General features: G+C 33.0%; 1 protein-coding gene across 2 annotated transcripts in view; it reads right to left on the reverse strand.

Annotated features, from left to right (window-relative positions):
* The window catches only part of CLINT1 (clathrin interactor 1), a 56730-nt gene that overhangs the window by 11993 nt on the left and 24410 nt on the right, over positions 1–20327 (reverse strand). For both annotated transcript variants that reach the window (XM_065919002.1, XM_065919001.1), the window contains exons 2-8: positions 14648–14752; positions 14007–14103; positions 12346–12454; positions 11232–11396; positions 8095–8272; positions 4678–4924; positions 2465–2534 (exon numbers count right to left, since the gene is read on the reverse strand). In XM_065919002.1, coding sequence (XP_065775074.1) covers positions 2465–2534; positions 4678–4924; positions 8095–8272; positions 11232–11396; positions 12346–12454; positions 14007–14103; positions 14648–14752 — 971 coding nt within the window. The remainder of the gene's footprint in view (positions 1–2464; positions 2535–4677; positions 4925–8094; positions 8273–11231; positions 11397–12345; positions 12455–14006; positions 14104–14647; positions 14753–20327) is intronic.

Genomic DNA, 20327 nt, shown 5'->3' on the forward strand with positions numbered 1-20327 from the left:
TTTTGATTTGATGTATGTTAATACTTTTTAAATTCAAAACATATTGCAAGCTTTGTGAAGTCTTTGTATTTTCTCTTCAACATCATTAATTGTACTAGAAATAACTTACAGAGTAGTATGTTAATCAAGACCTAAATTCATTAATTACAAAAGGGACAAAGGAGACAACGTAAACTTTTAGGACAAGATACACTAAAAAATGAAACAGAATGATTCTTGGCATTATATTTGTAATTGGCTTATTTTCTAAATACAGTAAATATACTATACATAAAAGTCATCAAAATATCATTTGAGTACAGACCTTAAAAGAACATCACCAGAGTGGGATATTTATCAAGACAGTCTCAAATAAATCTTGATAAATGGGTTTCATATGTGTATTTTTAAACTTGGTTGATATTCCACAATGATTTTACCACATATACTTTTAAAGATGCTAACAAGAAGGATGTAACCACACATAAAAAAAGAAAACCCATTTTCTCCAAGGAGACATTTTTCTGGTGAGTGGTACAGAAGTCATATCTGCTTAGGTTTATAGTTCATGCCCATATTACTTGCATGATGGCACCATTATAAACATAGGCACAGCTGGTAAATGACACCCAAATGGCATACCAAATAGCAATGCTAGTATAGTAGATTCTTTAAGACTTTCTCACATATAGGTGTTATAGATTTAAAATACGATTTTTTTTCCACTGCTGAATTCAATTTAAAATGTTTTACTACTAAAAATATTTAAATAGAATTTCATGGTAATGAAATTCATCTTACTGAATGGAGGGGGTTCTGCACAAACTGGTTAAACAAACTGTTTCAAATAGGAGAGAGCTGTAAAAAATAATTAGGTTGTCAACCCACTATCAGATGGTTTTTAGAAAATATTAAAATAAAAATTTAAGATAAGAAATATTTCGGATTTCATTCAGACTTTGTCTCAATTACTTTATTAATATTAACTGCTACTTCTATTTAATTATTCAATCTACTGTTAGCACTGGAAAAGAAAAACTACTCAAAGGTTTCTTGCCAAGCAAAGGAAGCATGTTGGTATTTAGTAATTCTCTCTGTTCAAAGCAATCCTGATAACACCAAGGAAAAGTTAGATTCACTCATCTGACCTTCCTAGTTAATTCTTCTCTGATTGCTCCATTGAAACTTTCCACAGATGCATCAAAGAGGCTCTTACATATTTCATACCAGGAAGTCCAAAATAGTTGATATTCTGTGACATAAGTCTCTATTATATGATTACATGCTAACTACCAGTTAATACTACAGTTAAAATCTTCAGCATACAAAAAGACAGCGCATAAATTGTTAAACAACTAATGTGGTTGTTTGTAACTTTGGGCATGACAGTTCAATAGAGTTTAAAGAATAATTTTAGGAACAGTTATAGTTATAGAAAAAGAGACTGGGAATTGAAGAATCTCAGAAATTTGTTTGAACCAGACAGTCTAGTAAGTTAACACCCAATCTAAGAATTAATTTTATGGTAGTAGGTAAGGAGTGGGAGAAAATAATCCCACTATAAATTATTAAAATAAATTAATCACATGTAGTGAACTATCAGTGAGAAGTAATTTTCATCATAAATGTCCACTTAAACTCTGATGTAAATTTTAAAATAATTAAGTTTTGAAAAATCATTACACACTAGAAACAACAGATTTACTTTGACATTATTTCTATGCCTATCTTGCCAGTTATATTTTAATGTGAAATGAACTTTAAACAAAGTTTTATTTATTAAGCTACTTTGACTTATAGTAGTTTATTATGACTCCACAATCCTCAAATGTAATTCTAAAATACCAATTTTCTTGAAAACAACTTATAGGGGATAAGTAAAAAAAAGAGAAAGAAACTACCACACATTAGAAATCAAATTGAAGAAATCATTGAACTTCTCTGTGAGAAAATCATGATGAATGGACTATTATTCTTTTGATATATAGCCCTCTTAAAATACGTAAGGTAGTTACACACTTTCACAGAATGCGCCTTTCCTCTGTATGTCTGTAACTATTTGCGACTCTTTACTAAGCATTATATCAATGTTCAAGCACCCAGGCCAATGTCTGGTTCAATAAATGTTTACTGAATAAATGAATGAAAAGTGTAAATGAACTCTAGGCATGGTTAATTTGAGAATATGAAAAGACAGTGAAATGAGAAGAGCAGTATATTTCACTTATAGAGAAAGCAAAGGGACCCCAAATACTCAGTTCTATGGAAATTGAGAGATTACTGAATTATCAAATACTTAAGTACTCATTTTCCTTATTTTAGGCAATTAAATATTTCCTCCTAAAAAATGCTTAAGGCTCATTAATTTCACTTTAAAAGTAAATCTACTGTAAGAAAAATTTTTTAAAAAATTTCATTCCATCTCTTATTTACCATTAAAAAAAATTTACTCTGAAACCAACAAAAAGCCGATGTCGAAGCTTACCTGTTGATTGGCTGGTGCCATCAAACAGATCGACAAGGTCACCAGATGACTTGCTGCTAGGCACTGAAGTCTGGAAACACATACAGAACTAATAAGCTTAGGAAACAAATTTCTACTATTTAAAAAAAAATCTGCTCTACTCATCTCTAATTCTCAACTTAGACACAAAAACCTGTAATTATCTGAATAAAGGTAGATTTCCTTTACTGAAAAAAGAAAAGTGAACTTGAATCCCTTTAAAGAGATATTTTTAAGTAATTCTATTCCTAACTTATCCACACTCCTCTTTCCCCTAACTCCTTTCTTTTCGGAAATCAGATGAGTTTGGCATGTCCACTACTCCTGGGTTACTTTCTCAATTCTTTTCTTACTGTATTTCATTATGAAAAAACATACCTTCCAGATCCCACGCAAATATTAACGCAGAATCATTTGAGAAGCATACACACATACACACACACACATTATACACACACACACACACACACATATATACATATACATATATATGCCCAGCTTCATCACAATATGCTGAATCATAATTGCCCAGGGTGGGATCCTGGTCTATAATGTCTTACAAAGCTCCCTTGGTAATTTCAATGTGTAAGAACGTCTGAGATCTACTGGATTGGAGGCCAAGATCCTATCCAACTCTAAAATTTTAAGATTCTGTGAAGTTTAGCAACACTGTTTGTATATCATGCTTGTCAGTATAATTCTATATTGGTTTGCTATAGCTTGACATATGTTTTATATTTAGTTTCCAAATGAAACTGTGGGCCTAGAGTTGTAATGTAATTTCTCTCTTCTCCATAGTCCTAAACACTCGAATAATAGGTCCAATATGTTCAATACAAACACACTAAATTAGAACAAAAGTGCTGGCAACAGGGACACACTGTAAATTAAGTAGGCATGTTAATTTGAGGTTTGAAGATTAAAACACTGTATACTGTGGTTCAAAAAGGTCTTGAGATTGAAAGATATCTGAAGTGGTTGAGTAACTTTTCAAGAACTTCAGAATTCAAGACATCTGTTCGGCAGTAAAAGAAAGTCAAAAAGCTTATACCACAAATATAAAATATTTTTGGTGTGACATACACTCAGGCTGTACAACAAATTGATATTTAAAATCCTTTAAGATGAAAAAAATTTCAGTTTATTGTTTAAAAAAAATATACAGGTTGAATGATTTTCCTCATGCAACCTTAAATGAATTCTCCATATGACAACCATCATGTATTTGGGTTTTAATTATGACTACCAAATATTAGAGAGTCATCAGTAAACTAACTGTATTCACAGCAGGGGGAAGCTAAGACCACAAAGAAATAACAGTGCCATTTCCCCCTTTTAACTGCAACTAAAGTTTAGTTATAATTTTGAATTTTGAGATTTTCATCAAATCTATAAAAAGGACAATATGAGGGAAACACCAGAAAATATTTGGGAAAAGTTGACACAGTTCTTGCCACTAAGTAGAACTAGCTTTATTTTTAGAGCCACCTGCAATTCACATAATACATTAGCAAAATATTTTCCATAGGCTACATTTGATGAGAAGATACAAACTGGGAGAACACTAGTAGAGGTACAGTAACAAAACTACTATTTAGCCTTTCGGGGTAAACCTCCCTCTTTGGCAGATTTCTGCCCAAAATTCTAGCTTGCAGTCAGGTATCTGGCAAGTGGATTTCATTTCTTTGGTGGAAAAAAAAAGTGATGACAGTACATGAAGTAATGCTGCTACTGATCAATACTGACCACAAAGCAAATTAACCTCCCATCACAGGCACCATCCCTGTATTAAACAAGAGCATTTCCCCTATATATCAACTTGTCATATATACACACTGTCATTTCTTACAACTTCCAAACACTACCATGTTTTCCTTAATGAATCTGGCACTTGGTATCAGTGGTAGTGTCTAGTAGGAAATAAAGGCACTACATTCTGATTCACAACTTTTCCCAAATGAACCAAGAGTGTCATTACTATTTTTCACAGAAAGTGCATAGATAATCATTCAGCAACTGGACAGGTTTCTTCCTCCAAAGAGATTTCTTATTATTAATGACTGAATAATATATGCCAGATGATCTATAATTAATAAGATTACCTAGAAACGCCTGAGACAACTACTGCAATAAATCTAAAAGTTCTTTTTTAAGAATAAAATTGTGTATAATGTGTAAACTCGTGCCATTCCTACCTTAAGTGAAGACTGAGGTGTGTGAGCTGAAGCATTCTGATCTGGACTTGCTTTGTCCCCCGTGTAATGCGCTGCTGCGCCGAGATCAATGGTCTTGGAAGGGTTTGCTGTGCGCTTGTGTCTTGTGGTGGTGGTCTCGGTGGCCTGTGTGATATGGATATGCTTTGTCGTCACAGTCTCCTCTTCATCTTTGAATTCACCTTTGGGAGATCTGCCTCTTCTTGCTTTCTTTTCCTCATCACTGTCACTAAAAGATATTAAAAATGAAGGAAAATAATAAGACAAGGGATTATTTTAAAATGGAGCCTTCAGTGATTTGAGTTAAAGAATTTCAAATGCAGTCACTCCAAAATTCTGTACTTTGACTCATTTGACAGTGATTAAGACAATGTTATCTAAGCTATCTGAATATCATATGTGTGCACTGGGGAGGGGAAGTGGGAAGATGATATCTTCTAAATATCATCCTATCTGAATTCAAATGATTAAGCTCTCATCTGTAAATGCAGAACTGTGCTCTATCTTATAGAATCAGGAGATCAAACTTTTACAAAACTATGAAAACTGTTCTACAGAAAATTTAAATGTATTTTAAATGTTTTGAAATAATTCTTTTTCCAGCACATTAAAAAAAAAAAAACAAAAACTTCTTTTCCTTAACAGTGTGAAAGTAAAAAAATAAAAATACAGAATGAGTAAAAAACTGCATATTTCATATGCCACGAATTAAAAATGTCAGCAATAATGTATTCTCCAGTAATGACATATTGAGGGTTTTTTTCCTGGTGCAAGTAAAACAGAGAGAAATTACCTGAAATATGTTCCATTACCTTTATTTCTTAATTTTAGAGTAGGTGGTTTAAATTATAAATATTCTGAAATAAAATACTTAAAATCCTCATATAAGTATTATTACTGATGCAAATTAACTAAGACTAAAGCAATTTCTACTTAAATATAAATCAATTTGGAGCCTGTATAAATCAAGAATCAAGAAGAATGACTTCTCACACTGAGTAAAGGGGTTAAATGTATTTTTATCTACAAGCATTTTAAGGAAGCTACTAGTTCTGATTAAGTATTCGAAAGCCCTTGTCACTAACTTCTCAGCAACAAATGACCTAAAGATTCCCATCAGTCCTGTATCTAAAACTGAAATTTCTTACCTTTCTCATGTTCAATTTGATTCAAGTACAAGATAACTTCTTTACAAGGTGAGAACAGAAACCTGACTAGCACACAATGAAATGGAAGCTTCATATATGATCAGTGTTCAAGAATTTCTAAATCTAATGATGAACAAAAAGTCTGAAATTCTAATAACATGCCAAAGAGGTCCCATGCAACTTTGTCTAAAAATCCATTCTTCTCTCACAAATACTCCAAGTCCCTTTAGTTACTAAAACAAACAACACACACTGAATTTTCACTCTTTTAAACCTGAATACTCTATATAAAAGATTTAAGAACTCTAATAGATCCTGTCTTAGAGGCAAATGTAAAAAAAAAATAATAATCAAGGGAGAAACAGAAAGAAAAAGAAAGAATAGGAAAACAAAGCAAAACAAAGAAACACTGAGTGTGGAGGGCAAAGAGAAAGTAATAGAACGAGAATGTACATAGTTAGATCTCTAACCAGCCTACCTACCTGATTGTCATACTTCTTCAAGAGAGTATATGGCCATTGTGTTTTCTAAATCAAACCAAAAACGTAAATGCTAAGGCCACAAGAACACTAATGAGGGAAAAATACCACAGAGTATTTGAAGTAGGCATCATTTTCCAAAGTTCAATTATTTATTATTACTATATGCATATACTTTCAGTATAAAAGAGTTAGAAATCTAGCTGTAAAATATATTCAAACTATTAAAAATAAATTCTGGTTCTTCAAAGATCATATTCCATAAATAGATAGGAATTCCATAGATGAACCTTAATAGTTTCAAAATTGTATTTTTATTTCTTTTTAATGACCCCTAATCTGAACTGTCAAAGAGTTTATTTAACAAGAGAAAAAGAGATGGTACTTAAGTTAAACGAACTCACTTGAAGTTGTGGTTGCATCTCTGTGTAACTATAGGCAAGTTCCACACAGATGACTGGGCCTCAGGTTTTACTTCCAAAAATAAGGGTAAAATCCTTGCTCTAGACTACCTACTAGCAATATGGTGAGACTCAAATGACAAAGATCTTATAAAACTTGCTTTGCAAATTAAATGCTATATATATTACCCTCTTAACTGGCAGAAAGACAATAATTAATAGCTATACTGATAGGTAAGAACAAAAAGTGAATGCTAAAAAGTTACAAGTACTATTTTATGTAAAACTAAATACAAATACCCCATCAGAAAATAAAATCTATAAAAATACAGGTGATACGTGAAGATATTTTAGCTCAAAAATCAACCTGGATTTTTTTTTTCTGGTATACAGTGACACAGAATCTAAATGAAATGTCACAGAAAGAATTAAATTTCAAATCCCTTAACTTCTGTGTTAAACCTAATATACTAAACTTCATTATCCCTCAGCAATACCTTAGGTCCCTGGATCATCAGATGCTTAAGTACAAAATAAACCATCAAAGTTCTTACTGGAAAAAAAAATCCAATTAAATAGCCTGAATAAAAACATATAGGAAATGTGATCAAATTTATAAATAAATGGACATAGACAAGGAAAATGTGCAATACTAAGTGCAAACAATGTCTGATCTAGCATCTTATAAACAGCTACACTGTGTCTATATGTATGTGTGTATGTGTGTGTGTATACACACACACACACAATATATGCATAAATCAGCATACACAGAAACTGGAACAACAGAGAAAATCTGCATGCCCTGGGAACTGCCTGGTCATCCAGTGGTTAGGACTCGGCACTTTCACTGCCATGGCCTGGGTTCAATCCTTGGTTGGGGAACTAGACTCGTGTGTCCCTGTGGAAGGACAACAGTTCACAAACTATTCCATATTTTCACACAGGCACTTTTAGGGGACTGAAACTACTCTACGTGGTTCTGTAATGGTGGATACTATGCATTTGTCAACTGTACAGCACAGTGAACCCTAATGCAAACTGAAGAGTTTAGTTAACAATACTGGTTATCAATTGTTAATAAATGTACACACGAATGCAAGATGTTAGTAACAGGAGAAAGTGTGTGTGCGCGCGCGTGTGCGCACGTGCGCTTGTACTCAGAGAGGTGGGGTTATGTGGCAGCTCCCTGTACTTTAGGCACAATTTTTCTATGAAACTAAAAGTGCTCTAAAAAATAAAATCCATTAAATAAACAAACAACAAAAGCTGAATTTCAGATAATGTCAATACTCAAACAAAAAAACCCAAGACCCAACTGCATAAATTTAGTACCCTTTCTGAGAGACCCAGGAGACAAAGTGTTAATACCTGCATCTTTCTGGAGAGTCTTCTCTATCTTTCCTCCGGAACTTGCTGATGGTGTCATCAATTGTGCTTCCAATTTTATCACTCAGTTCACCTAATTTATCACTGAATGGAAAAGCACTCTTGTTTTTATCCCACTCCTCATCCCATTTTGATTTGGGCTCAGGATCGTATCTTTCACCTATATAAAGCATTAAAAAGAGAAGCGATTCTAAGGACATTAAATTCAAAAGGGGTCTATAGTCTTTATTTCTGAAGCTTTTCCTCATAATAAAATAAGTTTTCAAAGGAAAACAGAAAGCTCCCACAGTGCTGAATCAACACAATTACAGCAAGGCACAGCATGTAGTGCCAGTCATTAAGTGGCAGGAATGCAGATTCAAAAGCTTTTGTTTATGAAAACTTACACAACCTTAATGCAAAGCACAGCATATCCGGAAGTTCTTAAGGGCTGCTGAAAGGAGTAGAAGAAAACACAAAAACCAACACAGGCTGCATAAGCAAAAGAGAAATGGAAATCTTTTTGTTTTTATGTGGTTTTGTGGGGTTTTCTGTTTGTTTGGCCATGAGGCATGTGGGATCTTAGTTCCCTGACCAGGGATGGAACCTACACTCCTGCAATGGAAGGGCAGAGTCTTAACCACTGGACTGCCTGGGAAGTCTTGAAATCTTTTTATTTTTACAGAAGTCACTTATTGCATTATATTTCATTCTCATCTCTTAATGGTTTTTCAATTATTAGAAAAGTATCTGGACAGCAACAATCTCTTAAAAGACACAAACTATAGGAAACACTATTCTGAATGCTACATATCTCAATATAAAGACTCATAACTGTCATTCTTTACTATCAAACTAGAAAAATAAATGTATTTCATCGCCTGGGAAAGCACCTTTCAGTTATTTTAAAAAGAAAAGAATATTCTAACTAACAAAAACTATACAGACTAGAATGATGAAATATGCTCAAGCGGTTCAGAACAGTGATGATCTATTCAAACACCAAGTCCAAACATATGCTGGGACTGGCAAAACCTAGGGAGCCTCTGTGTGAATTTGTGAATTGAGTCAGTAGATCATTGGCAGCAGAAAAAAGCCCCCAAATCTGTTTTAGTCCTTGTCCTTGACGGTCTAGAGGAGAGATAGGAATTGTAGGCACTAAGTGGAACCTTTTTCATTTCCACGTCCAAACTTAAGAGCCAAGAGTAAAATGTTGGAGAAATCACGTGAGGTTAAAAAGGAGAAAAGACTGAAAACTAAGGTAGGGTGCAGAGAAAAAGGAAAGACCAATGAGAAACAGCAAAACAATCCAAAAGTGGATAATTGACCTTTTATTTTAAAAGTTGGTTAACAAGTTTGAATGGCATACATGCCCACTGGAGACTGAACAAAACCATTTTATTGAATTACTAAGTAAAACTACAGAGGAAAATTTTCTGTAAGACTTTGAGGATTTAAAAATACGTCTACTAAACTGAAAGTGATCATCAACTTAAAGAGAACATGACAAAATGTTTTCTAAACAAAATTTAAGTCAGGATGGTATTATAAAAGCAAATAGCTTTCCAACAATGTATATGTACACTTTAGTAACAGTGTAATGAACCAGGCATTGAAAAAAACAAGTTTATAGGAAAAAATGAAAAAACCACATAAAAACTAAACTGATTAGCATGGTGAGCATCATACTAAGAAAGTGTCAAAGAGACTGCATATTAGCAAGACATTTTCTAATGTCAAAATGAAAACCATGTAAAATAGTTAAAGTTGACTACTTAAGTCTCTGAATAATACATATAGCATTAAAAACAACTTATAAAAGAAGCTATGCAGATACACAGGACACTGAATTCTATCTCTAATGCAAATGCTGTAATTAGTTCACTCTGAAGTCTAAAACTTTTTCAATTGTCTAAATGCATCTAATTATATATTGCACTGATTTAAAAAAGGACTACTACCAAGTAGAATGAGGAAATGAGTGGCAAATAGCTATTTCGGCTAAAAACCACATTGATCTGCTAAAGCCACCTTGAAAAATCTAGAGTATCTATTGAATATGTGGGTAAAAAATTAAAAGATTTCTTACTTCCCTAAACAAGAACTCCAAAACATATTTATGTGATTTATTTAAGTAAAACATTCTTGCCAATTCAAGAACTGACTTGTATGTGATATCAGACATAAAATGAATTTTTCTGCCATTAGAAACATTAGCCTATTAAGTGCAGTACTTTTTCTTTAATGGCAAGAAAAGCAGAGGAGCAAAAGAGTGAAGATATTTTGTAGATACTCACAAAGTAAGAAATAGAAGATTTTTACATGTTTACAATGAAGAATCACGAGATCTCAGTGAAATTCAAATATAAAAAACAGCTATGGTTGTGGGGGGTTAAAGAGTTCCAATATGCAGCTGCTAAGGATATACAAAGCACTGGCCAGTCCCTTACACAACATGGCAAGGAACTGTCAGCACTCAGAAGACAGAAGGAGTCCAAAGAACATACTGTGAAACAAAGTTCTTACTTTCTGTAGCTGTTTCAAGCACCTACCTAGTGACCTATTTTAGGAAAACTATATTATACATTAAAAATATGAGAGATGAATGTTCCAGCTGTCCTTAAATACATTAAGAACATATATGTGACAGGCCTAGATGAAAAATTGATAGTATTGTTACCTTTTTCTACATCAAATTAACACAGTGCTTAATTAAGGAAGGGAATTAAGGATGGACTAACTTGCAGCTCTATTTTTAACCAAAAATATAACTAAACTGGTTTCAAATTAGCAGAATGAATCTCCTGATCAAGCTTCTTTTTAATGCTCTAGATGGTTAAGTTAGCGGAATCCATTTCTTCTTAGAATGTGAACTCCAAGAGGAAAGGACATATATCTATTTTACTCTTTGAATGTCAACTCAAAGTTGGGTCATTCAATAATGCTTACTGATTAAAATAATATTCTTGAACCACAAAAGTAAAAAAATAGATTCACAGGATCCAAAGGAAACAAAATGAATATTACACATGTCTTAGTATCATATATATTCAAAATAGCATTTTTGTCTTCTGTGATTCTTAAAATATACACAAGAAGCTAAACTGATGTTCAGGTGCTAATCTGTCTTTGATACTCACTGTATCTGAATCCTCCAACACTGTCTGAGGAAACCCCAACATATTTGTCTTTGTTCTTCTTGGCTTTCTTTCGCTCTTCACGAAGCCTGTCATCATCCTGGGCAAATTCAACCAATTCTTTCACCTTCTGGCGAATATTTATACCTTGATCCTTGCCATGCTCATCTGTGAGGATGGTAAGGGAGAAACAAAACCTTAAGAATTCAGTTAATATGCATAAAACTTTTTAACACACACACAAAGACATGAAAATTTCAACATAACAAACCACCTTCAATATTTTTAAATTAATAAAAAGAAGCAAACTGTGTTACTGAATTTTGTCATTTCCTCATCAAATCCTAAGTCTTGAGATGCAATTCTGGCTTATAAGAGGTTGCAGAAATGAACTAAAAAGGACCACAGATAATGGTGCTATACAAAATCAATTAAAGATCCATTAAAAAGAATTACTAACAATAACCATGCAAAAATGGACTAATATCCAAAAATGTTATTTTCTCTTTCTATAGTATTTTAACAAAACAAAACCTACATTTTAATGACTGAAAAGCACCTAAATGCCTTCCTCTCCCCAATACAAGTTTGGAAACACTAATTACCAGGATTTAGTATGGCTGAAAAACTGAAATTTTAAAATGCTTTCAACTGGGGTACACTACAAAATGAAATGTGGTTCATTTTGTGTCCTCTTTCACATTCAGAACACACTCTGGCTGGCCCTGCTGCCTTTGCACAGTAAATATTATTTGGTGGGAGGAAAAAAACCCAAGCTTCAAACAGATGTGTGTGTTTTGGAGCTCTAACCTTTTCTTCCCATATGATTAAAGCTATTCCTTTATGGACACCACAGGGGACCAGTCTCCAGTGCATATTTTAATATAAACCCGAACACTCATGTTGTGTTGGTTCTGTTGTTATTAGCCAGTCTTTTCTGCAAGTTCTTGTCTTCACTAATTAATACTCTAGGGCCCCACGTCTTGGATTCTGCACTCGTCACACAACCAGCAACAGTCACATTCTAATTAGAGCAGAGAAGCTTCTAAGCTGGTTCAGGTGACTGACAACTCCAACTACTGTTTTAATTTGCTTATAAGGTTTTTCTATTGCTCACCTACAAAGTGGTAATTTTCCAGGGATCGCAAATCATAAATGTGTTCTCTGGCACTTGTAACAACACGCTCTGATCCATTCCTTATGAGGTAAGCTAGGAGCAGCAATGACTGTAAAAATACAAAGCACCAAATGATTTAACGAAATAAATTCTGGTAGAGCTCTGGTAAATAGCTTAAAAAAAAAAATACTAACAGCAAATAAATAGTGAGTGTGTGTGTGTGTGTGTGTGTGTGTGTGGCGGTGTGGGGGGGGCGCGGAACAGCAAATAAATTGTGTGTGTGTGTGTGTGGCGGTGTGTGTGTGTGTGTGTGTGTGGCGGTGTGTGTGGGGGGCGCGGAGGGGGAGAGGGCATTCTTTACCATACATTAGACTTTAAGTACATTTAAAACCTCATATTTTCAATTGAGAGTTCCTCTTACACCAAGCATAATAAATAATTATAAACTGTCCACTGGATACATGTGTCAAAATTTTTAAAAAATTAGATGTTAGGAAATATCTGAATGTATGATATAAATGAACACTAAGCTTTCAGAAAGCTGATTCAGTTTTACTGCTAGAAACATTAGTTTTAAGAAAATAATTATTTGGTAATTATATGATCTCACAGCACTTTTCCAGATAAAATTTAACTTGGGAGGTTTGTGATGTGGCTTTTGCTTAAAAAACTTGCTGCCAACAAATATGAGAAAAAAACATTAAGAACTTCTTTTTGAGGTGATGAAAAATGTTCTGATTTAGACAGTAGTAACAATGCACAACTTTGTGAATGCACTAAAAATCACTGAATTATGAATTCTGAACTTTGGAACAAACCTCACATAAAGATGATTAGACCTACGAAAATCTAGTTAGGCTGGAGAATTGAGGGACAAAAAACCCTTATCTGACCAGGAATTTATTCTCTAAATAAGTAGTTTACTCTAGAATTATTAAAACAAAACCCTCTAATTATAAAAAATTAATTTATAGGAATTTAAACTATTTCATCACTACTACTGTACAAGCTAAAGAAATGACAGTTAATGTTTTCAGAAACAAACAACACCAAAAACATGGAACTAAATAAAGCCACTAATTTTTAACGCTGAAAGCCAGAAATGTTACTTTTAAAGTTTCATATATGAATATTATAATGATATTTTGGAAAGCATAAAAAACTTTCCAAGCAGCAATAAAATATAGTAGAGGTGGAAGAACCGATTACTATCTTGTTTAGAATTCTACACTATATGATGAGATCAGAATTAAATGAAAGGAATCTAACAGAAGAGTACATATCTGCAAGTCTTAAAATGTTAGAATGTTAAAGATTTAGAATTTAAAAATAACACATTTCTGGTGCACAATACTGTAATACTACTGGAAAATTTTTATGTAGAGATGACAAATGATATTAGAGGGTGGTTTTTTTTATCTTAAATGCTCAAACACTAAACATAGATACTACAATAGATTCATTACTTTCGATATGCACAAATATATGAACAGCTGTTTATGGTGACTAAAAAACACAACTCAAATACCAAATCAATTTTTTATTTGTTTCAGAATATCCTATTCTAGGATTCAATGTCCATCATAATCACTTATGTATGTACACTTTAAAATTTCATGTGTTTTACATGTCAAGTAATAAATACAGACTAATACCCATACCTTATAAACTCTTCTCCAATTTTTTTTGTTGTCTTTTAACATTCGTGACCAAAGCATGTTCATAAGTTCTGGAAATTGTTCATACATAAAGGTAGCCCTGAAAAAAGAATAGTTTTCCTCAAGAGTTTGTAGTATGTTGATTTTGACAGTAGATGGCAGGCTTGTTCTAAGTTACTGTATTTTCCTAAAGAGCTTTAAAAAATAAGGTTAATTCAAAAAAAATTTAGATATGGTACCTTAAAAATGTCTATTGTATACAGTATACAGCATGTTAAATCCCACTAATTAATATCGTATTTCATAAGCCCTTCATTCAGTGGCATAGTCAACCAGATGTTTATCAGGAAAAAATTTTCCTAGTTTTAAGTCAGTTTATATGCATTTGTCAAAATTTTACATAGTTAAGCTACAGAAAGTCTCTAAACTTCATTGAAAAGGAAAAATTTTGTTTTAGTTTATTGAGCTAATATTTAGGAGGAATGGATCCTCATATAAAATTTTCCGCACTGATATCTGAATGATTTATATGCAAAATTTATTATATCTGGCAGTTGAACAGTTTAAAACTGAAAGCAAATTTCACATTTCTGGGTAAAGATAGTTGCATTCTTTCTGCACCGCTGAGTCAAATTATCACTTACTTGGCAATCTCTCCCATGAGTTGCCCAGAAGGTCCCCAAGGATCATCATTCGTTGCTTCTCGAACCTTAGACTCGATCTCTGAATAATTCATAACCACATTGGTGCTGAAGACAAAAAAAATGCACGCACATACGCACAAAGATTAGCATCAAAACTGAGAAACACATGAAAACTTAATAATGACACTACTGGATGTCCTAATGAGATACCTCTACAGGGCGGGAAAGAAAACATCTTTTGTGCACCAGCTACCCTTAGGACACTATATAACACGTTTAAGTCATCTTTAGGAAGATTTTACTATTCCATCAGCCTTCAAGAATGTAAATGAGAGCTCACATTAGAGCTGGCATAAGTCCAGTAGAAAATGGCTTTAGGTCAAATTAAAAAGGAAACTGAACACGCTAAAGTCTATTATAAAACTAACTTGTCAGTTTGCTGACCAGACCTGGTTTACCTTCAGTCTTAGGTTCCCTGTTTACAGAAATTCTTTAAGTTACTGAGCAAAATTATATAGAAGATGAATGTTATTTATACTGTATTTAAATTAAAACACAATAAAACATCAAACATAACACTAAAGATATCTAGAATCACTATGAATTTTAACTGTAATCCTTGCCTTTTTTCATTTACTGTACCACATACATTTTCTATGTCACTATACTATGTCACTGTAACCGTTACTTTTAATGGCTGCATAATATTCCATAAGAAGATTGTATGACAATGTATTTAACTTTCACTTAAGACTTCATCAGTGGTCCAAAACATGTTCTAGGAGTCAGAGAGATCTGACTAGTTACTTTGTGATCTTTAGCAAAATTGTTTTACTTCTATTATTGTTTCCTTAAATGTAAAGATGGGAATAAGGATTAATACTATTTACTACCTCAAAGAGTAACATATCAAATGGTATACCATGGTACAGTGTCTAGCAAATATCCCCTATTGGAATTTTAAAATATTAAGTAATATTTTTATAAGAAAGAACTAATATTGAAAAAAGCACCTTACAATTAAGATATGAGATGGCAAAACATCTAGTTGTTAAAAAAGAATTTCTCATGCTTATATGGATTTAAGAATTCAAAGACATTCTGAGGAATAAATACTTTGAGAATGTGACATACTGTAGAAGTGCTCATTTGACACAGAGAGCTCCAATTATTACAGAAAAAATTATTTTAACAGATTCCTGTGAATTTGGTAATTCAAATCGTCCACTTAAAATTGAGTTTTAGCAATAGTCAAAAAGTGAGAATTTGCTAACTGTTATGGGCTTCCCTGGTGGCTCAGATGGTAAAGAAGCTGCCTGTGATGCAGGAGACCCTAGTTCGATCCCTGGGTTGGGAAGATTCCCTGGAGAAGGGAATGGCTACCCACTCCAGTATTCCTGCCTTGGAGAAACGATTCCCATGACAGAGGGGCCTGGTGGGCTACAGTCCACGGGGTCCCAAAGAGTCAGACACGACTGAACAATTAAACATGATGTGACGATGACATTAGTTATATCCACCCCACTTTTGTTATATGGTTTTTCAGTTATCAAACAAGTTCTATGTTTTAAGTAAGGGAGGTTTGTTAATAACTGGCACTCAAATCTCTCGCATATAAACTTCAAATTTATTACAAATACTTCAATTAATAAACAGTATTAGTTCAAATCTTAAAGGAACCATTATGCATAAATGACTTGCCAAATCACAAAACTAATCTGGCTTCTAGGTTTACATTCAGAATTCAGTTCTATTAAGGTAGAAAAGTGAAATTTTATTACTTTCTTTCAAATCTTAGAGAAAGCTACACTGGTTTGATAACATAAATACAAATTATTTCCCTAACACTAAAATAAATCCATGGTCTCTATTGCCTCTTTAAAATTTAAGACTATTAATGAATGGATTTTTATAAAAACCCAGTAATCATTCTGTTGGCAATTTTTTTTTTTTAAAAGAGATAACTTTTTCCCTAATTTTTGCTAACAGTGGAACCAAAATAAAATCAAGGCAGCCAATGGCATATCTGCAATTTAAGCTGACACAAAATAACAGATTTCAAAATGCTTTGTTTATCTTACTGGTTGAAGAATGCATGGGTTAGGCAATAATAGTGTCAAAATGCAGTGTGGGAATGAACAACAGCAATTAGGATTATAATTCATTCAAGCATTTCATGACCAAGAAAGCACTTGAAATTGTTTGCACTGTTTAATTTGTTGAAGAACGAGATGAAAAGAGTTAATCTCTAGTCTATGTACATGAAATATTTTTACAAGAGCCTTCATAAATGCTGCAGCTTTCAGAACACTACTTTCCTTGTTCAAGTTACAAAAGCCCATGGGTCAAATGAGAAAGGTCCTGTTTCCCTAACCCTTCACAAGATCCTTAACTGAAGGCCTGTGTGTTTGAGCGCTGTGTGTTTAAGAGGAAGAGGTGGCAGAGAGCCAATAGCTTAAGAATCACCTATTTCCTCGCTGGAAAAACAATGGGAACCATGCAAAAGGACAACTTGCCATCAGAACACACTCACAATATAAAATGGCAACAATATGGAAAAATATGGCAACAACAGTAACAAAAGGGAACAAAGTCAGAAAACTCCATGAGAAATATCAGGCTCTGTTCTGAAACCATTTCCCAATGAAAACCATTGCTTTCCAGAAACTGAAACCACTCAGGATGAGATCTAATAGCATCAGGAATTCCAAAAGGAAGTATTTTAAAGCTGCACTTAATTCAGAAACAAAGGTAAACTAAAACAAAACAACACTGTATAGTTTGACCTTATTCCAGGTTATTTAAAAATAATTATTTCTAAAAAAGTAAAAATAGCATTTTGATCCTTCCCGTCCCATGTTTTCTATTGCCCCCAATCCACACCCTGCCCATAATTCTAGTGACCTTTTAAAGAAAGGAGAATAACTCCCCGCTTTCTCCCATAAATGAAAAGTAAAAAAAAAAAAATCATGTCCAGATGTGAAAGGAAAACACAGCTAGCTTAATTCCTAAAACTTCTTATGACTGACACAAATGTTTTAAGAATGGATAATTCAGACACTAGAGGGGGATCTCTCATCAGTTTTTTAAAACACAGAAGATTCAGACAAAGGTTGAGGATCCGCTCTGCAAACAAAATTATAGGAAATTACCAGGGAATGACCAGAGTGAAGAACATAAGCTGTTGCTCATGTGCTGAAGATTTTTACCTTAAAGCAATACAGAACTACTGCTTTTTGTAAGGATAAAACCCAGAACTGCAATCAAACCACTTACACACTTTCACATTTGCTCCTTATAACATCCCAGCAATAGATACAAGACTGACTACCAGTCCCCAAGAGGAGTACTTAACTCTGAACAACCCAGCACTACACTCAATCACTGGATTTTCAATGCCAACTACTAAAAGTTGCACCCTCAAGTCCTCTACATACACTTCTATGGCTATATGAACACAGTCAATATTCAATTAAGGTCTGATTATTCAATTTGTAAATAATTAAGTGTTCATTTTGGCCCTCCTCTTTATTCCCCATTTTCTGCTTATTTCACTGGTCACTACTGATAAAATACCACGTTATTTTACTTGGTAATAGTTTTGGTCCAGGTTTTAGAGGCAAAATTGGTTGAAAGTAAAAGCTAAAATGGAGTTTTGACCTATAGATGGTCAATGATTTTTCTAATGTCCTTAAAGAATAATCAGTAAAATAACAGACAAGAAAAAACTTAGTCTTATAGTATTTTTTTCCTACCAAAAATTCAAGAATATTCTTTGCTAAAACAAAACTACAAACCAAGAGAAAAGGTAAAGTTTAGGTATAATCTAGTCCTAACTGCTAACAAAGGATAATGAAAATTGAAACCAATTTAGTAAAAAAGTCTTTTTCCTAGCCTGCTTGTTAATTTTGCATTTAAAAAAAAATGAAATCAAATGGGTCCATATTTTTAATAGTTTCTTTTTGTTTCAAAGTTATCATAAAGACTATTCATTCTGAGTTCAGGAGAAAATATTTAGCAGTATTTCCTATTAGACGGTTTTAAATTTGTGTTTTTTCATACGAACATCCACACTTACAGACACAAGAGAGTCAGAAAACAGAGGCAAGAGACAAGAAACAAACAAGGCATTCAAAGTAATGGTTTTAAATAATGTTTTTTTTTTTTCCTTCAAACTGTTTTCTTTTTCCTGTATTTTCCAAAATTTCCCCCATGAATATTATATTGTAAGAAAGGGGAAAGTATTAAAATGTCATTAAGAATACAAATGAGTACTATATCATCATTAGCAACATTTTAACTATTAATAGGCAAATAAGCATCATGGTAGATCAAATGAGTATAATTTATACTTCCAATGTCCGACTGAGTGACTGAACTGAACTGAACAACTGAATGTCTTATTATTATCAGGCTAATAATTGCAGTAAACTAGTAACTACACATATGTATGTATAAATACTAAAATATGTATACCAAATGCTACCTGTGTAAAAACCACAGGGATCAACTTAGGTACCTAATATTGAAATTAACTTGCTTAAAAAAACACTGTATTAGGGAAGAATGATTCTAGACATTAAAATCTATATTTAAAAGTGACTTCTCAATCTTAATGCCACAGATTTCAGAATACACTTTTATGATATAGGTAAAATTATCATGTTCCCTCTAAAATATTAACCTTTTAAAAACTTATTAAAAACAATAACATACCCTTATAAAATAAACACTGAAAAAAAGACAGTTGTCTCAGGTAACAAAGTTACTTAAGCCAGGAAAATCTGTTCCTTTTTAAAAATGTTTCTAACCAAAATAGCAGGGAAATAAATTTAAGAATACTTGCTCTGAAAGCTAGATAATGGACTATGTGACATTATTTTTCATCAGGGGATGGATGATGGTCTTCACTACATTACCCTTATTTGCAAGCTGAACAATTATAGGTTCAATACTCATATTTTAAAACCAAGTTAGATGTTACTACAGTAACATCAAATTTATGGTTTCAAATGGTATCAAATGTATGGTCAATAACCAAGAAGTCTAGTACTCCTAAATTCAACAAATACATAACTTTCATTTTTATCAAAAAAATCTTAATGTATAGAAATGGGGAAGGGAGGTGGGAAAATTGGTTCATCTGCTTGGTTGGGTATTTGCTACCCATTAAAAAAAAAAAAGAAAGCCCTTTCTGAATCTGAAAATGAAACACAAAGCGTGGATAATGTCCTAATGCAAGTAATGGTTCAGTACAGGAATTAATGCTGCTAAAGCCAATGTTATCATGTTTGATTACATAACATCTTAATTATAAAACAGCTTCAATGCTAAAACAAAGAAAAAAACTACAGTTCTCCCTCCATAGCATAAGAGAACTAGTAAATTAACTATTGAAAACTACAGAAGAAACAAAATAACAAACTCAATGCTTGCCACTTTCTCTTCAGTGCTGCCATTACTAGCAAAAGTCCCTCTATCAAAAAATAATTTAAAAATTTGAGAGAGGAGGAAAGAAAAAATATTTAATAGCATCTCCTTAGTAGAGAAGTTTAAATAAACTTACACTCAGGATGAAATGACTAGTAAATAGCAATAGATGTCCAAACTGTTAGGGTTTCGAATTCTAATTAAATGTAGCCCATTTGCTATTATGCCATAATGCTGTAGAATCAGAGAA

The sequence above is a fragment of the Muntiacus reevesi genome, chromosome 1 (assembly GCF_963930625.1).
Source record: "Muntiacus reevesi chromosome 1, mMunRee1.1, whole genome shotgun sequence".
Lineage (NCBI taxonomy): Eukaryota > Metazoa > Chordata > Mammalia > Artiodactyla > Cervidae > Muntiacus > Muntiacus reevesi.